At 35.6% G+C, this 17,962-nt stretch overlaps 1 protein-coding gene across 7 annotated transcripts in view; it reads left to right on the top strand.

Moving 5' to 3' along the window:
• The window catches only part of CCP110 (centriolar coiled-coil protein 110), a 28,147-nt gene extending 11,275 nt beyond the window's left edge, over positions 1-16,872 (top strand). The window contains exons 5-16 of one of the 7 annotated variants that reach the window (XR_013347265.1): positions 365-492; positions 1,821-2,025; positions 2,762-2,898; positions 3,382-3,498; positions 4,642-4,743; positions 4,947-5,063; positions 5,606-5,685; positions 6,745-6,807; positions 8,363-8,422; positions 9,020-9,102; positions 13,957-14,078; positions 14,259-16,872. Coding sequence is in view for 6 of the 7 variants with exons in the window: in XM_077827726.1 (XP_077683852.1) it covers positions 365-492; positions 1,821-2,025; positions 2,762-2,898; positions 3,382-3,498; positions 4,642-4,743; positions 4,947-5,063; positions 5,606-5,685; positions 6,745-6,807; positions 8,363-8,422; positions 9,020-9,102; positions 14,259-14,311 (1,145 nt within the window). In the remaining variant the exon portion in view is untranslated. The remainder of the gene's footprint in view (positions 1-364; positions 493-1,820; positions 2,026-2,761; positions 2,899-3,381; positions 3,499-4,641; positions 4,744-4,946; positions 5,064-5,605; positions 5,686-6,744; positions 6,808-8,362; positions 8,423-9,019; positions 9,103-13,956; positions 14,079-14,258) is intronic. The other 6 variants (XM_077827730.1, XM_077827729.1, XM_077827728.1 and 3 more) reach the window with 6 other exon arrangements.
• The last annotated feature ends 1,090 nt before the right edge of the window (positions 16,873-17,962 follow it).

Raw genomic sequence — 17,962 nt, 5'->3', positions numbered from 1 at the left:
TTTCTCTAATGAAGTCTGTAAAGAAATTATCAAAACTGAGTGGAATAAATGTTTTGTTCACTCAAGCAAGTAGTCATATTCTTTTCAGAGCTAGTCTCTGCATGTGACCGCTTGAATCTGGGATTGATCAGTGCCATTTATACCATCCCATCCATAGATATGCTGATCTCACAAACATGAATATGAAATAAAAGAAAAATATTCTACTTCATGTTTTTGTGGCTATACCAACAGTGCTGTATAACACCCAGTGGAAAAATGTATTGAAAATGTGGAGGCTTGTTTATCTACCTTGCAGAACACTTAGAAAATGTAAGAATATATGATTAACGCTTTATGATGCGTGTATTTTTTTTCTTTTCAGAAGAAGAGATTTTGAAAAATAAACTGTTGGCTTTTGAAGAAATGAGGAAGAGACTTGAAGAGCAGCATGCACAACAACTATCAGTACTGATAGCTGAACAAGAGAGAGAACAGGAGAAATTACAGAAGGTGGGGGAACAAGATAGGAAAATGCTAACATGAGGTGTTTTAGGGTTAACTGCTCAACTTGCTATTTCAGTATAAGGAGCTGAAACAATATAATCTTTCTCTGACTTTGTCATACTCAAGATGGATATTTGTAATAAATCTGTCTGAATTTGTGGAAGCTCTTTGAAAAATATGATTGTGTGAAACCTTCTCTGAGCTTCCATTTTGGTCTGGCTAGCAGCATTTAGAGCATTGAGAAAACTCATGCGACAAAAACAGGAGGCTTAGGACTATTCTCTGTTTAAGTATAGAGATGAAAGGGTATTCGCAGGAGAGAGATGTATAATAGATGTATGCTTTTGTATCAAACTGCAAAAGGCAAGAGATGCAATGGGGACTTAGACATCCTGGAAAAGCTAGACAATTACTGCACAGACTTACATAACATCTTCATGATCTATTAAAATAGCCAAAAGGGATAGGAATCCAGGTGTGTATATTATTTGGGAAAGGCTGAGCTCTCCTGGGTTTCTTACAGTATATTTATTCAGCACATCTGTTTTAAGTGCAATTACCGTATATACTCGTTCTATATACTCATTCATTAGCCTGTTAGTTTATAAGCTGACCCCCAAGATGGATAGGTAAAAATAGTAAAAACTGTATGACCCTTTCATAAGTCGACCCTATATTTCAGGGGTTGGTAAACTTTGGCTCCCGGCTCATCAGGGTAAGCTGCTGGCGGGTTGGGACGTTTTGTTTACCTGGAGCGTTCGCAGGCATGGAGCCCCTCAGCTCCCTGTGGCCGCGGTTCGCCGTTCCCAGCCAATGGGAACGGCGAACCACTGCCACAGGGAACAGAGGGGCTCCATCCCTGCAGACACTCCAGGTAAATAAAACGACAGTGTATTAGATATTCAATTCAGTGATTTGATAGAGTTTTAAATCATCAGATTTTGGTGTAGACCCGTTTATAAGCCGACCCCCGCTCTTTGATGCGTCACTTTTTTACCAAAAATATGCTGCCTATGAACGAGTATATACGATATACTGTTTGTTACATAGAGATTAATGGAAATTAAGATGCCTTTAGATCAGTGATTTTTCAACCTGTGGTCTGTGGACACATGGGGGTCCACAGCCTATACCTAAGATTTCCAAAATGGTCTGCACCTCCATTCAAAAATGTTTAGGGGTCCGCAAATGGGAAAAAAGGTTGAAAACTGCTGCTTTAGATAGTAGTTAAACTGCCTATGTTGTATTGAAGCTTATGCCAAGATACAATTAATTGCTTGCTCAAAATGTATTTAAATTCCATTACGTAGAATCAAAGATCTGGTTTATTTCAGACTTTTAATCTGCAGGAGATAGAAGAGCAGGAGAGAAGGTTAAAAGGAAAGAAGAGTGCTACAGCAGACATAGAAATACCCAAAATGACCATTAGCAGTGGGATGGAACTGGAATGGAGAAAAATAAGCGAAAGTGGCTTGCTGGAAACAATGCTGACTCAAGTGGAGACAATCCATAACACAAACTCGAATAGCACTGGTAAAAGTAGGGGGCAAATAATTATTAAAAGCTTACTGGGCACTTTAAAGCAGAATATACAAAATGTACTGGCTTGTTCATGGTATTGATGATGGCAGCATCTCCGCTTCTTCACTGGTTGGAATCCAGTCTAGGCAGGAAGTACTGAAAGTTAGCACCTTACAGCTGTTTAGCAGTTTTTGTAAAATGTATTAGTGGTCTTAGCAGGCTTGTGTCCACTTTGCAGGATCAGAAACTACTACTGTAATAAAATTCTGAAAATATCTTCCTTGGTCATATGCCTTTTGGATAAGATCTGGTACAGTATCATTTTACTATCTGACATGCCATCTATTGGGGACTTTTTCACACACTAGCATAGTGGTGGACCCTTTCCCACTTTGATTAGGATATTTCTGCATTTTGAACAAGCATACGTGACATAAGAATATGGTGCATACAACACAAGGGAAAATGCTGGCAGCAATTTTAGTCCAGTGTATATCCCGATGTAAAGTAAATTCAAGAAAGATTTGGTTTTAATAAAGAATGTTAGCTGCTATCTCTAAGGTGCCACAAGTACTCCTGTTGTTTATTTGGTTTCATAGAATATCTCTGTACATTTTAAAAAAAAATTGCAGATGTCATAAAACTGTGTGTGTGTAACTGGTGTATGACATGTAAGTATTTGAATAGTAGCTTGTGTGCACAGCCTTCCTGTTTAGTACTCATTTGTTTAATCATCCATTCTCTTTTCATATAGGTTTTGCCAACACTACCATACCCAGTAGTTTTGGTTCAACAAATGAAGCTCCATTCTACCTCTGGGGACCATCTGGTAGTGGAATGTCAAAAATATCAGCATCCAGGCTTATTAGGGCCAAAACCAGGTGGTCTCAGGTGTGAAAATTAAAGTGATTTAAACTTTTCTCCCTTTTATTTATTTATTTACTTACTTATTTATTTTTATTTGCTTAACCATGTAATTCTTTCAGGACAACTGCTACTGCAGGTATGCATTAATAACTTCCAATGCAAAACTACTAGTTGATCCACAGTTTTTAGATGGATTTGTACTAGCAGACAAAAGAAGAGAGCAGAACAATATTTTTCTCATTACAGTACAGGCAAACTAATCATGTAACCACATCTTTATTCTGTTAACCAAATTAATACTGGGGAGTTCTGGCTAGCCAAAGTGTATTTGGCAAAATTTAATACCTGGCTGTTAATACAAGATAGGTGTACAGACAGTTTTGTTAAACAAGCTGCAATCAATTTAATTTAATTTATTTTGAGAAATTAAAATTCAGAACTATTATTGGAGTTGATATTAAACCAAAGAAAATCTCTTAATTTTAATCTCTTTTTATCTCTTAAAAGGCCTTCAGTCCAGAGATGCAAATGAAGTTCAGTAAGATCACTGCCTTGGCAAAGGGATTTCTGACTCGTAGGCTCATGCAAACAGAAAAATTGAAATATCTTAGGCAAACCGTAAAAGTAAGGAGATAACTGTAAAGATGCTTGCTTTATGCATTTCCCCCCACTCCCCTCCTGTTGGTTTCTTCTACTTCTTTCAGGTGACAAATTAGATCTAGACTTTTTGCCAGAGCACAAAATTCATTTTACTTTCAGGATTAACTAATGAAGTTTACCTCATAAGTAGTATAGCTCTATCGTTTTTAGAGAATGAATTAACTACCCAAAACATAGTTGTTAATTATTGCATGCTGTGTGCATACCACTTTTTTATAGTGTCTCAATAGTACCTTTTCTTGTGCTTTTTTTGAAGTGACCTATAAACCATTCTAATACAGACTGAAGTTGGATAATTGTTTCTTAGATGTATTCTTAATATATCTAGTGTGCAAACTTTTAGTTGAAATGAACCTTGCATGGCAGAATATACCTTATTCCAACTTTCATATCTGCTATTTTAAAACTTTTTAAAATCTAACTATATGTTTCCTGGATCCTGAGTTAGTACGGAGGTTTCCTGTGTCAAACTTATGCTGTGATTTTGCAGCTTCCTAAATATTCGAATAGTTAAATGCTAAAGTTAGGGTCATCAAAGGTATTCTTTTAATGTCTATCTGCCCCTGATTAATTTCATATGAGGAGAGGAAGCTAAGGACAAGGGAGTCAGAAGGGAAAAGAGAGATGAGTGATTTACCCCTGTCATTGCTGTTGCTCAGAAAGACAGCAGTAGGAAAAGCTGGTGAAGTGGAATGCCATCTCCATGAATTTGAATATTTCTTAGGTCTAAGGTGTAGATTTAGTATTACTTGCTCCCGTACAGCACAATTGTGGAGAATGGTGTTTGTGTGTAGATACAAAGTAAAAGATGTTGAATAGGATACGGTGTATAGGGGAACCCAATCTTGCAATAGTGAGAATGCTAAGTTACTTCTGCTTTGTTACAGGAGTAAGGCCAAGGAGGAGATCGTCTAAGTGCCCCATTTTTCTTTTAGAGGATTACGGTTAAATCCATGTCTGTTTAGCTACCCACCACTCTCTGCCAACACTATCCTTTTCCTCTGAACTTTTGAGATTAAGGAAGCAGATGTATAAATGGTTTGAGATTTACTTCCACTCAGTGTGAAAGATTATGTATTACACTTAATCTTTCTTTTTATTTTTTAGGATACTATGGAGTTCATAAAAATTTTTCAGTCTGAAGCTCCCTTAAAGAGAGGAACTGTTTCGGTGCAAGATGCATCCCTACAAGAAAGAGTGATGGCTCAAGTAATGTATATTCTAAGCTTTTCTTTTATAATTACTCCATCATTGTAAAAGAGAAAAATTATTTTATCTCTGACAGAGATATCTGAAGATTTCAGAGGTCAATATCTGAAATAATTTTAACTATGGCCATTTTGTACCGACACAGAGGGTTTTAAAATTTAGTTTCTCCAAGAAAGCCTCATGGAAGCTTTGATTTATTTCAGCTGCGAGCTGCGCTGTATGACATCCATGATATATTCTTTATAATGGAAGTATCTGAAAGAATGCATATCCTGCGTCATGATCGTGAAGTTCGCAAAGAGAAAATGCTGAGGCAAATGGTATGTTCCAAGTTTTTATCCAGTAAGAAACACTTAAAACTAGGAAAATGTATACTTTTGTCACAAGTTAAATATCTGTTGTTAGTGATTGGAATAAGATACAGATTTTTTTTTTCCCCTGACCCAGTAAGAAATATAAACCTTAGCTTTTGAAAACAATCTTCCTGATAATTGTGTGGCTTTAGCTGTGGTGCTCCAGTAGTTAAACTTGTTCAGAAAGACTCCAGTCTACAGTAGGGACTTGGTGCCTGGATGCTTCCAAAGTGTGTGTGTCTGTGTGTGAGAGAGAGAGAGATGATGGAATTAATTTGATATCAAGAGAAAAGGTACACATAAAACTTTTTTTATTGGTTTTGTTATTTTAAATTAAAGTTTGGAATGTTAAAAGCTACATCACCAAGTAAACTAAAAAGAGCTGCATTAAATCTTTTAAAGCGGATTTTATAATGAAAAGTGCCAATCTTTTCATTAAGGTGGGTCAGATGGGGCAACTGTAATAAAAGTAGTAACAAATATTAGTATCCACTACTGTGTTTCTGTAGGCTAAAATAAAGACTCCACGAGAGAGAGTGACACTTTCGACAGCTACGCAGAAGTCTCTGGATAGGAAGAAGTACATGAAGTATGTATGTATTTAATATTTTTACTAGAGAGAATTGGAACGAAGGGAGTTTTACTTTGAATACAGCTGAATCTTTTAGCAAAATAGTTTCTTACAGATTTTGGAAGTCTCATATTTGCTACAAAGACTTTTTTATATGTATGATTCCCTTTTACATAAGGGTATAGAATTCTATTTCTTTATAATGGCATTTTTTTATATAGACAATATATATTTGTTCCCATGCTGAAAACAACATAAACACTCCTCATCTTGTTCTCTGTACCTACTGACTGTTCTCTAATTCACTCTGAAGTCTGATCTCCAGAATCATGGTTTACGTTTATCATTGTCCAAATACCCTCTGTATTTGGCTGTAACAACTCAAGTGAATCACATTACTGCAGTTAATGGTGCTGGTGACATAAGCAGGTGACATTCCTGCTGTTAGCAGTAATGACCCAATGCCACACCATGGTTATAGGGGACTCTCTTCCATGTGAGATGCCATCCTTTGGATAAGGTAAAATTTGCCTGCTTGTAGCCAATAAAATCCATAACTATTTTTGAAAAGATTAGTGGTTGCCGCACTCCCGTGACAAAATTCAATATAGGTAGCTGCATCCTGCCTACAAAAATTTCCTCTAGTTCTCAGTTGATTTGATATAATCTTCACTCTGTCCTGAGCTATGTGTAATGTCGCTGTGTGCTGTTAAGATGCTGTTTCAGTGATGAGTGAAGTGACTCCTGTGTGACTAGTCTGTAGTTGGTTTGCAAAGTGTGAGTGCTGTATTTTTAAATTATTTTCATGGCTTTCTCCAAAATTAGCTGTGTATGATAACAAATGCATGCATGTTGATAGGAGTGCCTTATGGCGTAATGGAGACAATTGCTTCTGTTTGTGTTGCAGTTGGAAAGTGTAGTTTGTACTGTACATAATTTTGCCAAAATAGTGGCAGTATTACTTAGGTGGCTTCCTTTTATTTTTCTAGCTTCTTGTCTGACAATTTTTATAGTTTTTTCTTAAGAAATGTTTAAAAAAATGTATTTGGATACTTAGACTTTTTTTTGTTTCATTAGGGCTTCAGAAATGGGAATGCCAAATAAAAAATTAATCCTAAAACAAAATACTCCTGAAGCAAGGTCAGTGAAAATGACTTGTTTGTAATTTACACTAAAATGTTAACTGTTTTACAATGCTAGGTCTATTGACTGTTTGCTTGCCATCAACTAGTCACCTATTGTCATTAGCCCTGTGCATTCTTCATTACCCAGGGGCAAACTATTATATGAACTTGCCTACAGTTAATAAATAGTACTTTTCCAGCTTTAGTTTTTCAAGATTAATATCCTCAAACATGACCCTTCGTGTCTGTTTGTTTATTTCATTCAGTTCATCCTGTTCCCAAGTTTCTCAAGTGTTAGGTACAGTGGTAGCATCTTTAAGCAAATGCTTGACGCTGTTTTTGAAACAGTATGATATTGTTCTTTTCACTTCACCAGACATGAACCTTCATGTAGCGAGCTGTAGAAACTTGTCAAAATGGGGGTTATTTAAGAAGATCCTCAAGCTTCAGTAGCATTCTCGCCTCTAGATTGTAAAGAGACAGGTTCATGTCTCATACCTGGCCTATTTTATACTCTGTATTAATAAACTAGTACTGAACTGTTAAAGGTGCTGCCTTCCAGATAACGTCTGTCTACACTAGAGAATATTGGCTAATACCAGTTCAGATGCTCAGAATGCTTGTAAAATAGCATGCAGTGTTTCACAGGTATGCCTTCTACTGGTATGATAGCATCATCTTTGAGCAAATCTTAAAAATAGCTTTGCCTACTTAATTTCAAACTGTGTCAGTGCGAGTTTGATCGGAAACCTGAAGCACTGCAGCTGCACTCTTTCAGTTGGGCCTCATAGGACAATCCCATGACGACAACTAAGAGCCACTGGTCATGTCATTCCCAAACAAACATAGTTATATACAAAATTTAATGTAAAAAAATTACAAAAATAATAAAAGCAAGATCTGTCTTCCCAAAGACCAACATATGAAGTTGGTGATGCTATTTATTGTGAACCCCAGGCAACTCTGTTGAGCAGCAGGTGCAGGGGCAAGTTATGGCCTCTGCCATGGCACGTGTGTAGTTCTGCCCCCACAATGTGTGAGTGTTGATCTACAAGCAGAAGCAAATAATTCAAATAAACCACTGGTGGAGGGGCAGGAGGGCAGCATCATAGTAATCAGTGAAAATATTTATTACTTGTATGAACCTGCTCCAGGTTTCTTATCGGAAGTCTTGTGATAAGTACCACAACTCAGAGCCACAGCAAATGTTGGAGGTGGTGCTGTGTGTGGGTTCACTATACCAGGGTAATAAGTGTATGCACACACAACTGTTGCAATAACAGTTGGCGCTAGAAATGCGTAGCAGCTATGTTTCTAAATTGAAACAGTTCAGTCCTTTAGTATAGACACCTGTAAAATAGATTCCTTCTTTCTGTCTCTGAAGGCTATTTCAGTGCTTTTCTTGAGTTTTAATGGTTGACATGCATAACTGGATGCTCTCTGCATTAGCAACATGTAACCAAACACTGCTGGCTTCTTTGGGATACTTGGAATGTGGAAGGCAATATATAAAAATAAAACTTGTTTAAAAACAAAATAAACAAAACTAATACAGATTTTGTTTTTAACAGAGTACTTCAGCCAAATCAAGGACAAAATACTCCAATTCATAGGCTTCTTTGCAGGCAAGGGTAAGAGTACAGTATGTGTTTTAATGCACAACTTAAAGGTTGAAAGCAAATGCAGTATCTGAGTCAAATAATTTCCAAGTAAGATCTACATGCACAATGCAAATATTGTTCAAATGCAAAATGGCTAACTTACAATTCATGGTGAGACAGTTCTTAAATTTCCTAGCTTTTGTTTCCCTTATACTGTAAGGGAAAAAGTGCAGTGGTCTCATACTCTGTTTTTCATTTACACTGTGTTCTGACATCTGTATTTGTAACATTCATTCCATTAAGTTTTGCTTCCACTCACTGAAAATGAAATATAATTTTATAAGAAACATATACCTCCTAAATAATGCAACATGTACTCATTAGATCAGTTTCTTGAATAGAGTAGTAAGAAAAAAAGTGTGCATGGAGAGTTTCTCCTATAAATGTATATGCATAACTCCTAGTAATGTTAATAGGAGTTTCACATGTGCAAGTTCTGGAAGAGACTCTACTGTATCACTTACAGTTGTTTTAATACCAAGAACAGTTTGATAGTGTGTTTCTTTATTGGATACAATCTTTGGATTTTAATGCAAGTGACTTATTAACTCTTTTATATTTAATTAGAACCCCTAAGACCTCAATGAAGGGGGTTGAGCAAAATAGAAAGAAGTCCTCAGAGAGCAGAGTGCCTAACAAGGCAACTTCAGGTGTGTAGAAAATGGGTTCTTGGATCTCTTTTTAAAACGAAGATATGAGTGAGTTACTAGTATCAAGAAAATTTAAATGGGATATCGTGTTTTCCTTGCTGCAGTAGCTTTGCTATAATGCACTTTTGACTAAATCAACCATCTTCCTATATATGTTTATAAAAACAAAAAATGTGAGTAACTTAAAAGTACATTTTCAAATTCTATAAAAGACATGTACAGTTTAAGATTACTGCTTAAATTCCTTCTCTCACCAAATGCCTGATTGCCAAAAATACGCAATTTTTAGTAGCATATGTAAAAACGCACTAATCATAAGAGACCTGCAGAACTAGAGTAGATAGATGTAGACTCTGACCTAGATATTTATATTTTTGTGCCATTTATTCCTATTTCTTAATATATGTAAGACTTGTCCTCAGAAACTAAAACTCAGAGGTCATGACATGGATTTTCAGAAAATTTACCATTAGGAATATTATATGAATTCCCTACTTTAAAACATCTTGTAGGATGCTATGCTGTACATTAGATATTAACAAAGAAGATTTATGACCCTTTTTCCTCTGATATACCCAATGCTGTGCATGACAGTTTTAGATGACGGGTAGTCCAAGTTCCAGATATGGAGTTCAGTAGTTTGTTTATCTATTAATAAAAAGGGGTTTGGATGGAATGCCTAGCTATTCATAGATGTGGTTTTGTCCATTCCATGCCTTAACAAAACATTAGTGAAGCAAACATTTTCTGATACTTTTCCACTTTAAAACTTGAATGTAAACAGTTGTGATTGATTAAAACTAAGTAAAATCTTTTTACTCAGTTGGTCTTTGTCATCTATTACAGAAATATGATTTAAGAACTTAATTCATGTAACTCACTTCTAAAATTAATGCATTTGAATGGTTGGGTACCAATGAAAAATTAGGATCATCTGGAATCCTATTAAGGAAGGAGAACCATAATTTTTTGGGATGCAACAAGTGAGCCATAGTACTCTGTATGATTTTTCTATCCAATCTTCTTGTTGTATATAGGGGAAAAATTCAAACTCCCCACCCACTGCTCAGATACTATTTAGCTAATGAGAGCTGACAAAAACACAGGCCAAGGTAGGCAGGAATTGTTCAAACCTGTAAGGTCACTCAATTAAAATTACAGAAACCACGCTCTGAGGAGTCAATGTATTCTGGCCTGCTTGCTTTAGCTAATCATAACTTGGATATTGTGACATTTTGATACTCAGCAGTGAAAATAATCCCATTTATGATAATGGCTCCAAATTTTGTCTGGCCTGCCTTCATGGCCCTTTGATGAATTGCTGTAAAATTACTGAATGTCTCATAATAGCCATTTTGAACTTCTGACAGTTGTTTCTAACTGGCTGTACGGAGGTGTGGTTTAGTTATGCTACATAACTAATCTCCTTATTTCATCTAGAGTGTTTGAGCATCAATGTTTCCATGACATTTGTAGTATCAGCACCTCCATGTTCTTCCAAATACAAATAATAAATCAGGCAATATCCATCTGTACTAACTTAACAGCAGTGCACTGTGAGATCATTATCTGGAAGAAGCCCTAACAAGTGTAAAAGAGATAATCTGATTATTTGTGCAGTATTAAAAAAGCTTAAACTTGAATTAATACATGTAAATAAAACTTGCATTATGTACATGTTGAAACTAAATTGAATAGATTACCAAATTATTTACAGAATAATTAATTATTCAATTATAAAAAAACCCACCTTGAGTTTGGAATATTCCAAACTGTTTTCAAAAGATGCACTGTAAACTGTTTAATGTGGGCGAGGCAACAAATTGTTTCCAGGGAGTGGTCATGCCCAAATAACTAAAATCTTAAAAAAAAAAACAACTGAAAGCTAAACAAATTCATGTATGTTCTTTTATTTTATCTTACATTTGTGAGTGTGCTCCTGAAAATGAAGACTCAGCACTGGCTTGGTGTAGGCATATTTCTTTCCATAACTCTGCTAGTGCATGTCAGTACTGACCTAAAACACCGCTGCTGTTTTAGTTTTTGACATTCCTTAAGCACAGACTGAAAATGACATGGTGGGTTTGTTGGGTTTAGAATGTGGCAATCAGACTTAATCTTACTTCTGAGCCAATCAGAACTTGAATGCCTATCACTAGAAGTGAAATGCTCATGTACCAACCCATCTACTCTTTCTTCCTCTTTTTTTTTTTTCTCTCTGACTGTCATTTGAAATTTCATCTCCAAAGCTTGGTCTTCCTCTCTCAATTACAACCATTGATTGAATATCTTCTCCCCTCTAGTATGCAAAATAATTTTTCATTTAGGACCACAAATTGAACACTTCTGTTTTTGTGTTCTTCTTTTGCCTTTAATATTGAGCTTTGGAACAAAGGTGAATTTCAAATTAAGTGTCTATGCCTTTTGCTAGTGAGTTTAACTCCTCTAATTCTGGATCTACGTGCCCACTTCTATCTTAGTTAAGAGGGGAGGTTTTTTTGTTTTGTTTTTTTTAAACTGGAACATCTAAACATACTGGGCATGTTTTGAAATCTAGACGTGCACTTCTGCTGAACATAGCTGGTACACTTGACAGCAGAGAAACAATAAATAGCTTTTACTTTTTCCATCAACTATGTAGGTTGGGAGTATAGACTAAAAGCCAAAACCTTAAGGAAATGTCCTATAGAAATTACTAGAAAAGGAGAAACTTTTTGTAGTTTAGTTTTTGCAGTTCTCCAACTACCACATACACAGACATTAATATAGAATTGTATCACTTGTATATATCCCTTGAATTCTATACAGGGTTAAACTATAAAAAGATGAATTTGTAATAAATTCTGTGGACTCGTACTAAATTTCTATATAGCCCTATTGGTTTCATTCCTACTGAATTCTATAAGACTTTTCCATAAGGATAGGTAAAATAATCTTTCTATATACTCTGTTTCTCTCTCACATACACTCATGGCTATTCTTAATTGTTTTGTAAATTGATTTTAATGGGAAATAAGACTGCTTTTTGTTTTTTAAAGGTAAAATCCAGATCATTGGTGAATATATTCAAAACTGTCAGTTTATTTCCTGTAGGTAGGCTTTGATCCATGTAGTGTGCACATGAGGGTTGAGAGAGTAGTGTTGTGGCACTGATAAGACACCATGTTCATCAGCCCTGTTACTTCATCTTATTGGACCATGGGTAAGCTGAGGGGTGCAGGCATTGCACGTTGCTGGGTCGGCAAGAACATTTTTATGATGAGCTGTGAGGGATACTGATGTGGTAAGACCTTTAGAATTTCCGAAGCTGCCTTGCTGTGTTTCTTCTAAGTGCAGCTCTTAAGCGCCTATAAGTACCCACTTTTCCTGGCTGCCAGTAGGAGTAGCAGAACATCCTAAAAATAGCATCTACTCACATCATCCTATTCAGTGGATTGCATGCAAGTACCTAAGACCTGGCCTCTCCCCACTCCCCTTCCCACCCTTTCATCTCACTGCTGAGCACTGTGCATATTTCGCTACACAGGTGTCTGGAAAATGTGGTCTAGCCCTTTGCCCAGTAGCCTGCAACAACTGAGCCGTTAATCTTGAAACATGTTTGTTCCCAGCATGATAGAATTCTTCCAGATTCACAGAATTGAGAGATCTCCCTTTGGGGAGGCATAAACCAAAATGTGACTCAGATCCTTAATATAAGAAGAACTCTGTTTGATGGCTTATATATACTTATAATATATACAGTACTTAAATTCTGGTTATGAATTTCAACTCAGAGACCTCTAATAAGTTATCTCCTGAAAAGACAGTTCAACTTTATTAGGATTTGAGTATTCTCTGACTTGTATATTTTCCCTGTCTTTGTTCTAGTCTGTTTAAGTCTATAGCCTCCTTCTTGACATTGATGTAACTCCTTAGGTAGTTTTTCTATATACATTAGAGCTAAAGGGAAAACATACCCTCTTAGTGTATGTCCACCTCACCTGTTCCTATAGTAAAATCTGTTAGAGGAGCTTTGGGGAGGAAATCTCCAAGAGGATCTCTTCAGAGTTCCTTCTTTTGTTTGTTTGGTGGTGGTGAGAGGAGGGTTTGCCTCCTCACCCCCTTGAAATAAACTGGATGATGTTGCAGGAAGCCAAGGCTATCTTCATGAAGGTGCTCTATTTTTCCATCCCCTCCCTCATATCCATTGGAGCTATGCTACCAGGATGACCACTTGTCTGCAGCTGCCTTGGTGAAAGTGGAGTAGAAAGGAGAGTTGATTTGTGGAAACTAAAATAGAGCCATTGGGAGACGAATGTGCACCTTGCTCCTGATCTACCAACTGCTTCCTTCTGACCTGCTCAGGCTTCGCTCCTCACCCTGTGTGGACTCCATAGGGTGGGGTGAAAGGGAAGCTTTGGAGGGGCTGAACCCCCATTCCCTTTTACATGCAGAGAGTTTCCTCTGTGCATGGATATTTGGGGGTGGGGGAGATCAGGCCAATAAATAACTTACTGAAATACTACAATTAAAATGTAAGATGCTAATGTATTTAGGTTGTGTATTTATGCTTTGCGTTGTTCTTGCTCAGTCTGTCTTTCTTGGGTGGTTCTTAAGATACTTCTGCCTTTGAGGGTGGGAGTTAGGGTGGTGAGAGACTGAGTTTTTTATATTTGTCTTATAGGGATGTAATATAGTAAAATGACGGTAGATATTCATTGTATAATAGTGAAGAGTTAGGCAGTTTAGAAGAGTTAAATGATCCATAGTAGCTTAAAATGCTTAGCTAATTTTATGTAATCAAGTTTTATAGTACAATATAGAAACCGCCATCATTTCAAGTTTTCTAATCTTTTTAACATTTATATATTGCAGTTATAGGTGTTTTGGAGTAGCAGGAAAGCAAGGGGAACACTTACTGAGGAAGAAAATGCTATAATGTATAGTTATTTACAAGCCTTTTTACAACTCGAATAACCTGTTTTATTCATTTTAAGGTATTTGAGATATAGAATTATGAAAAATATTAATTTTAAAATACATCTTTTTAAAAGCATATTTGAACAAGTTTGTGTATTCCTGTCCTTACATTTTTCAGTGTTTATTGGACAATTTTTTTATAAAAAGAACAGTTACAATCACAGAATGTTAACTTTTTGTTTCTGCTTTATTTTTAGGAGTATATGCAGGAGGAATCCAAAGAAAGAAGCCAAATGTTGTGACAATTTAAGACGACAGCACTCACTCGGATGAAAAAAAAAAGGCTATTTTAATGCAATAGTCTCTTCACCATTGGTTCAGATCTTGCATCTCCTATATGTATGCTTTGAATTGACAAACGTACACACTTAACATAACATTTTGCATATTTTAAGGACATACAGTAGATTTTTATGGAATGATGTTAAAGTAATGGAGAAGGCTACAAATAAGTTCAGTTCTTATACTCATGAAAACAAATTGCATGGTACAAACCTGTTAGGTATTCAGATTACTGCATACATATGTCCACATTCAAAAAGCTTTGCTATAGAGAAGAATATAGTGCAACATTATGTTTGTTTGTATCTTTTTGCCATCTCTCTGACTTATTCTTGTATCTATCATGCACTTTTTTTGTACTCTTGGAAATATATTTACAATGGCAGTTCAGACACGGTAGTCTGCATAACTGATTTCCTATATGTGTACCTATTTTAGCCTTTTACCCTAAAGTTAGAGAAGTTACACAAAGAAAAGATAACTTATTCAACTGTAAAAATACTGTGTGTTTTTCCTCTGTGTATTTGTTTGAGAGCAGCATCACTGAGTGTATCATCACATATGAATGTGTTAACCTGTCAATTTAAATACTAATGACTGATATTGTTAAACTCATTTCTGTTGACTGTGTTTCAGACATGGACCTGAATTAATTGCTGGCATAAATGTGCAATTCCATGTACATGAATGAAGTCGCCCCTGTTCACACGGGTGGTGAATTTAGGCCACTATGATGAAACATTCCAGGCAATTTTTCCTCCATACTGTTTACTGCATTTTCTAATTCCAAACTATATTTTGATCAAGATGAAATATAATTAAGATGTAGCAATTCTATGACGCTGTGTACAAGAGTTCCAGAAGGAAAGACTTTGTTTGCCGCTTCAGACTTTAATTGTCCTCAGCAGTCATACAGATGACTGTTTCATACCATTATGTGTCTTACTGTTTTATTTTTGACATTCCTAGATCTACTTTGTCTAAAGAAGTGACTTGGAACAGTTTTTTTTTTTAAATAAAAAATAATCTGTCATTAGTAATAGATCCAAGCACTGAAGCCATGCTTCCATGTTCTGAGTCCCTAAAACTTTGCAAGACTTAACCTCCAAAATACATGCTCCTGTTTGCCCCTGTCTTTTTGGCTATTTCAGCCATTATGAACATGCTTCTTTAAAGAGAGGCTGCTTAGTAATTTAATCTTGATAATGAGCTTCTTTGAAACTTTCTTTGGTTTTCAAATAAAATAGTGAAAATCTTTCCCCTGTGTATATCCATCCTTAAAGGCAGGTATTATTCAGTCAATAGCATACTTATGTATCCTCACATCTTTAAGGGTGGTAGAGAGGAGGACCTCTTAAACAAAATAAAGGGTACATATTTAATAAAAATGTCAAGTTCTACTGATTCACTAGTATAAATTTGCTGTAACTCTTAACTTCAGTGCAGTTAATCCAGGTTGGCATTGGTATAACAGCAGACTTGACCCAAAATATTGTCAATATTCATTAAATATCTCAATATAAAAATTAAATAGGTGGAAGGAAAAATGCCTTAATACAAAAATGCATTTATGAATTAATAGAACTTTTTTGGGGATGGCCTTAAACCTACAAGTTATGGTTTCCATCTACAAATCAGTACCTTATCCTGTACCTTTTGTTGCATTATTATAAGCAAATGTTACTTATCATGCAGTATTTTAAACTGAGCCAGACATATACTTGAAAAAGAGGCAATACTAATACAAAGAAATATTTAGAGGATTAACAGACTACTCAGTGGTTGTGTACTGTGCTCTTATTTGAAGGCTCTGAGGCAGATCCTCAGCTGGTGTTAATTTACACCAGCTGAAGACCTACACCTATCTGTTTAAAGGTTATTGTTCTTTAGTTTCCCACCATAATACAAAGACTTATTATGATAATCTGAACTTCTTGGATTCCTAGTAATTTTCAAAACGTTATTTTTGTTCTTAATTTTTGCATTACTCTACTGTTATCAGTCTTTTAGAGGAAAACATTTCAAGGGTAACAAAGAATGACAAGTGAAATGCATCCTATTTTATTAAGAATTCTAGACTACCTTGCAGTTGGCAACTTTAGACTGGCTTACTTGCTGTTGTATGTTAGTGCTAAAAATTGATTGTAGATGTTTTCTGTACTTAACTGGCATTTGAGGCAATACGTAAAAGTAGGCTTAGTCTAAATATTTATTTTAAAAATGAATGTTCAACTTTTGTTGAAGTTTCTTAACTAAACCTTTTTTACTTTAAGACTGTTTCAAAGTTTGTGTACTAAAATATTATTGCAAAAAATTTTTAACTTTCATAAGGCCTTCTTGACAAGTGTCAGAATTTTTTTGTAATTTGATATATTTTTTATTTATTTATACATATTTAATTTTCAATTCACTTTATTTTTGTGGAATGTAATGTCATTATTATAATATGAAGTGTATTTATTTTTTGTGCTTTAGTTCATTTTCACCAGTCTTGCCCCTTTCATTAAATATACTGCAAAATAAACTTTTTAATCTTTAAATATTTGCATTTTTTCTGGATTAAATGCATGAGATAAATTCAGGAGAAAGCAGACTTGAAATAATACAGGGCCAAGCACATCCAAATTATTTTGAAATCAGAGCTGAAATTTAAGAAGCAGCAACATTATAGCTTCACCAATTTGATATGACACTGCTTCCACAGTCCTGCATTCCTTTTGCACTTAACTCCTATAAACTTCAGAGAGGATTCTGGTTGCTTAAGGGTCCAATCCTGCATTCTTTAAATTGCTGCTTGTTCTGAATGATTAATTACAAAATGTGGGAGAACAATGCAATATGAACAATATATATATATTTTATATTTAAAGCCAAAGACGAGACTTGCCTAGCTGTGTGGTATTCATGGTGAGCTTATGGTTTCCCTTCAGTGCTCTCTGGGCGGCGCTGTAACTCTGCCAACGAAGACATACCCTTAGAAAGTCGCTAAAAGTTATTTACATATTTTATAGACTGTGTGTGTTTGGGATATATTTTAGACTTTTTGTCTGGTGTTCTGCTACTTGTATCTTTTTCTGAGTTTTCATCACCCTGAATTTACCGTTATATTACAGCAGAGACTGATAGGACATAAATCACTAGATAGTCTTGCTTTCAGTGAACTATACCATTAGTGACTGATAACACTAATGACAAACATACTCCTTGAAAAGCCTTCATGCATCAAGCAATGCTTGTGTGTGTGTGTGTGTGTGTGTGTGTGTGTGTGAGAGAGAGAGAGGTGTGTATGACTGTAAACTGTTAGTTTCAGAGATTTTTTTATAATTGAAGTTTTAACAGGTTATTAATCATTTCCATGTAAGATACAACATGATCATTTACACTAGTGAGCTTGCTTTTTTGTTTGGAGAAACATTATGCAGTAATATAATCTGATTCAGAGATATTTTACATCGGATTGTTCTGAAAAGGCTTTCAAGGGAAGTTATCAATAAGCAAGGAGAAGAGGCCTCCTTTCCCTATGATCTTTGTTGTTTTATTACAATCCTATCTGTAAATAGTCAGTTTCCAACACAAACTTCAAGAAATCTTTGAAAAGTGACCCAAATTTCTCTTGTCA

Source organism: Eretmochelys imbricata, chromosome 10 (genome assembly GCF_965152235.1).
Source record: "Eretmochelys imbricata isolate rEreImb1 chromosome 10, rEreImb1.hap1, whole genome shotgun sequence".
In the NCBI taxonomy this organism is placed as follows: Eukaryota; Metazoa; Chordata; order Testudines; family Cheloniidae; genus Eretmochelys; species Eretmochelys imbricata.
Note: the sequence above shows the minus strand (reverse complement) of the source record. Positions and strands in the feature narration are given on the sequence as shown.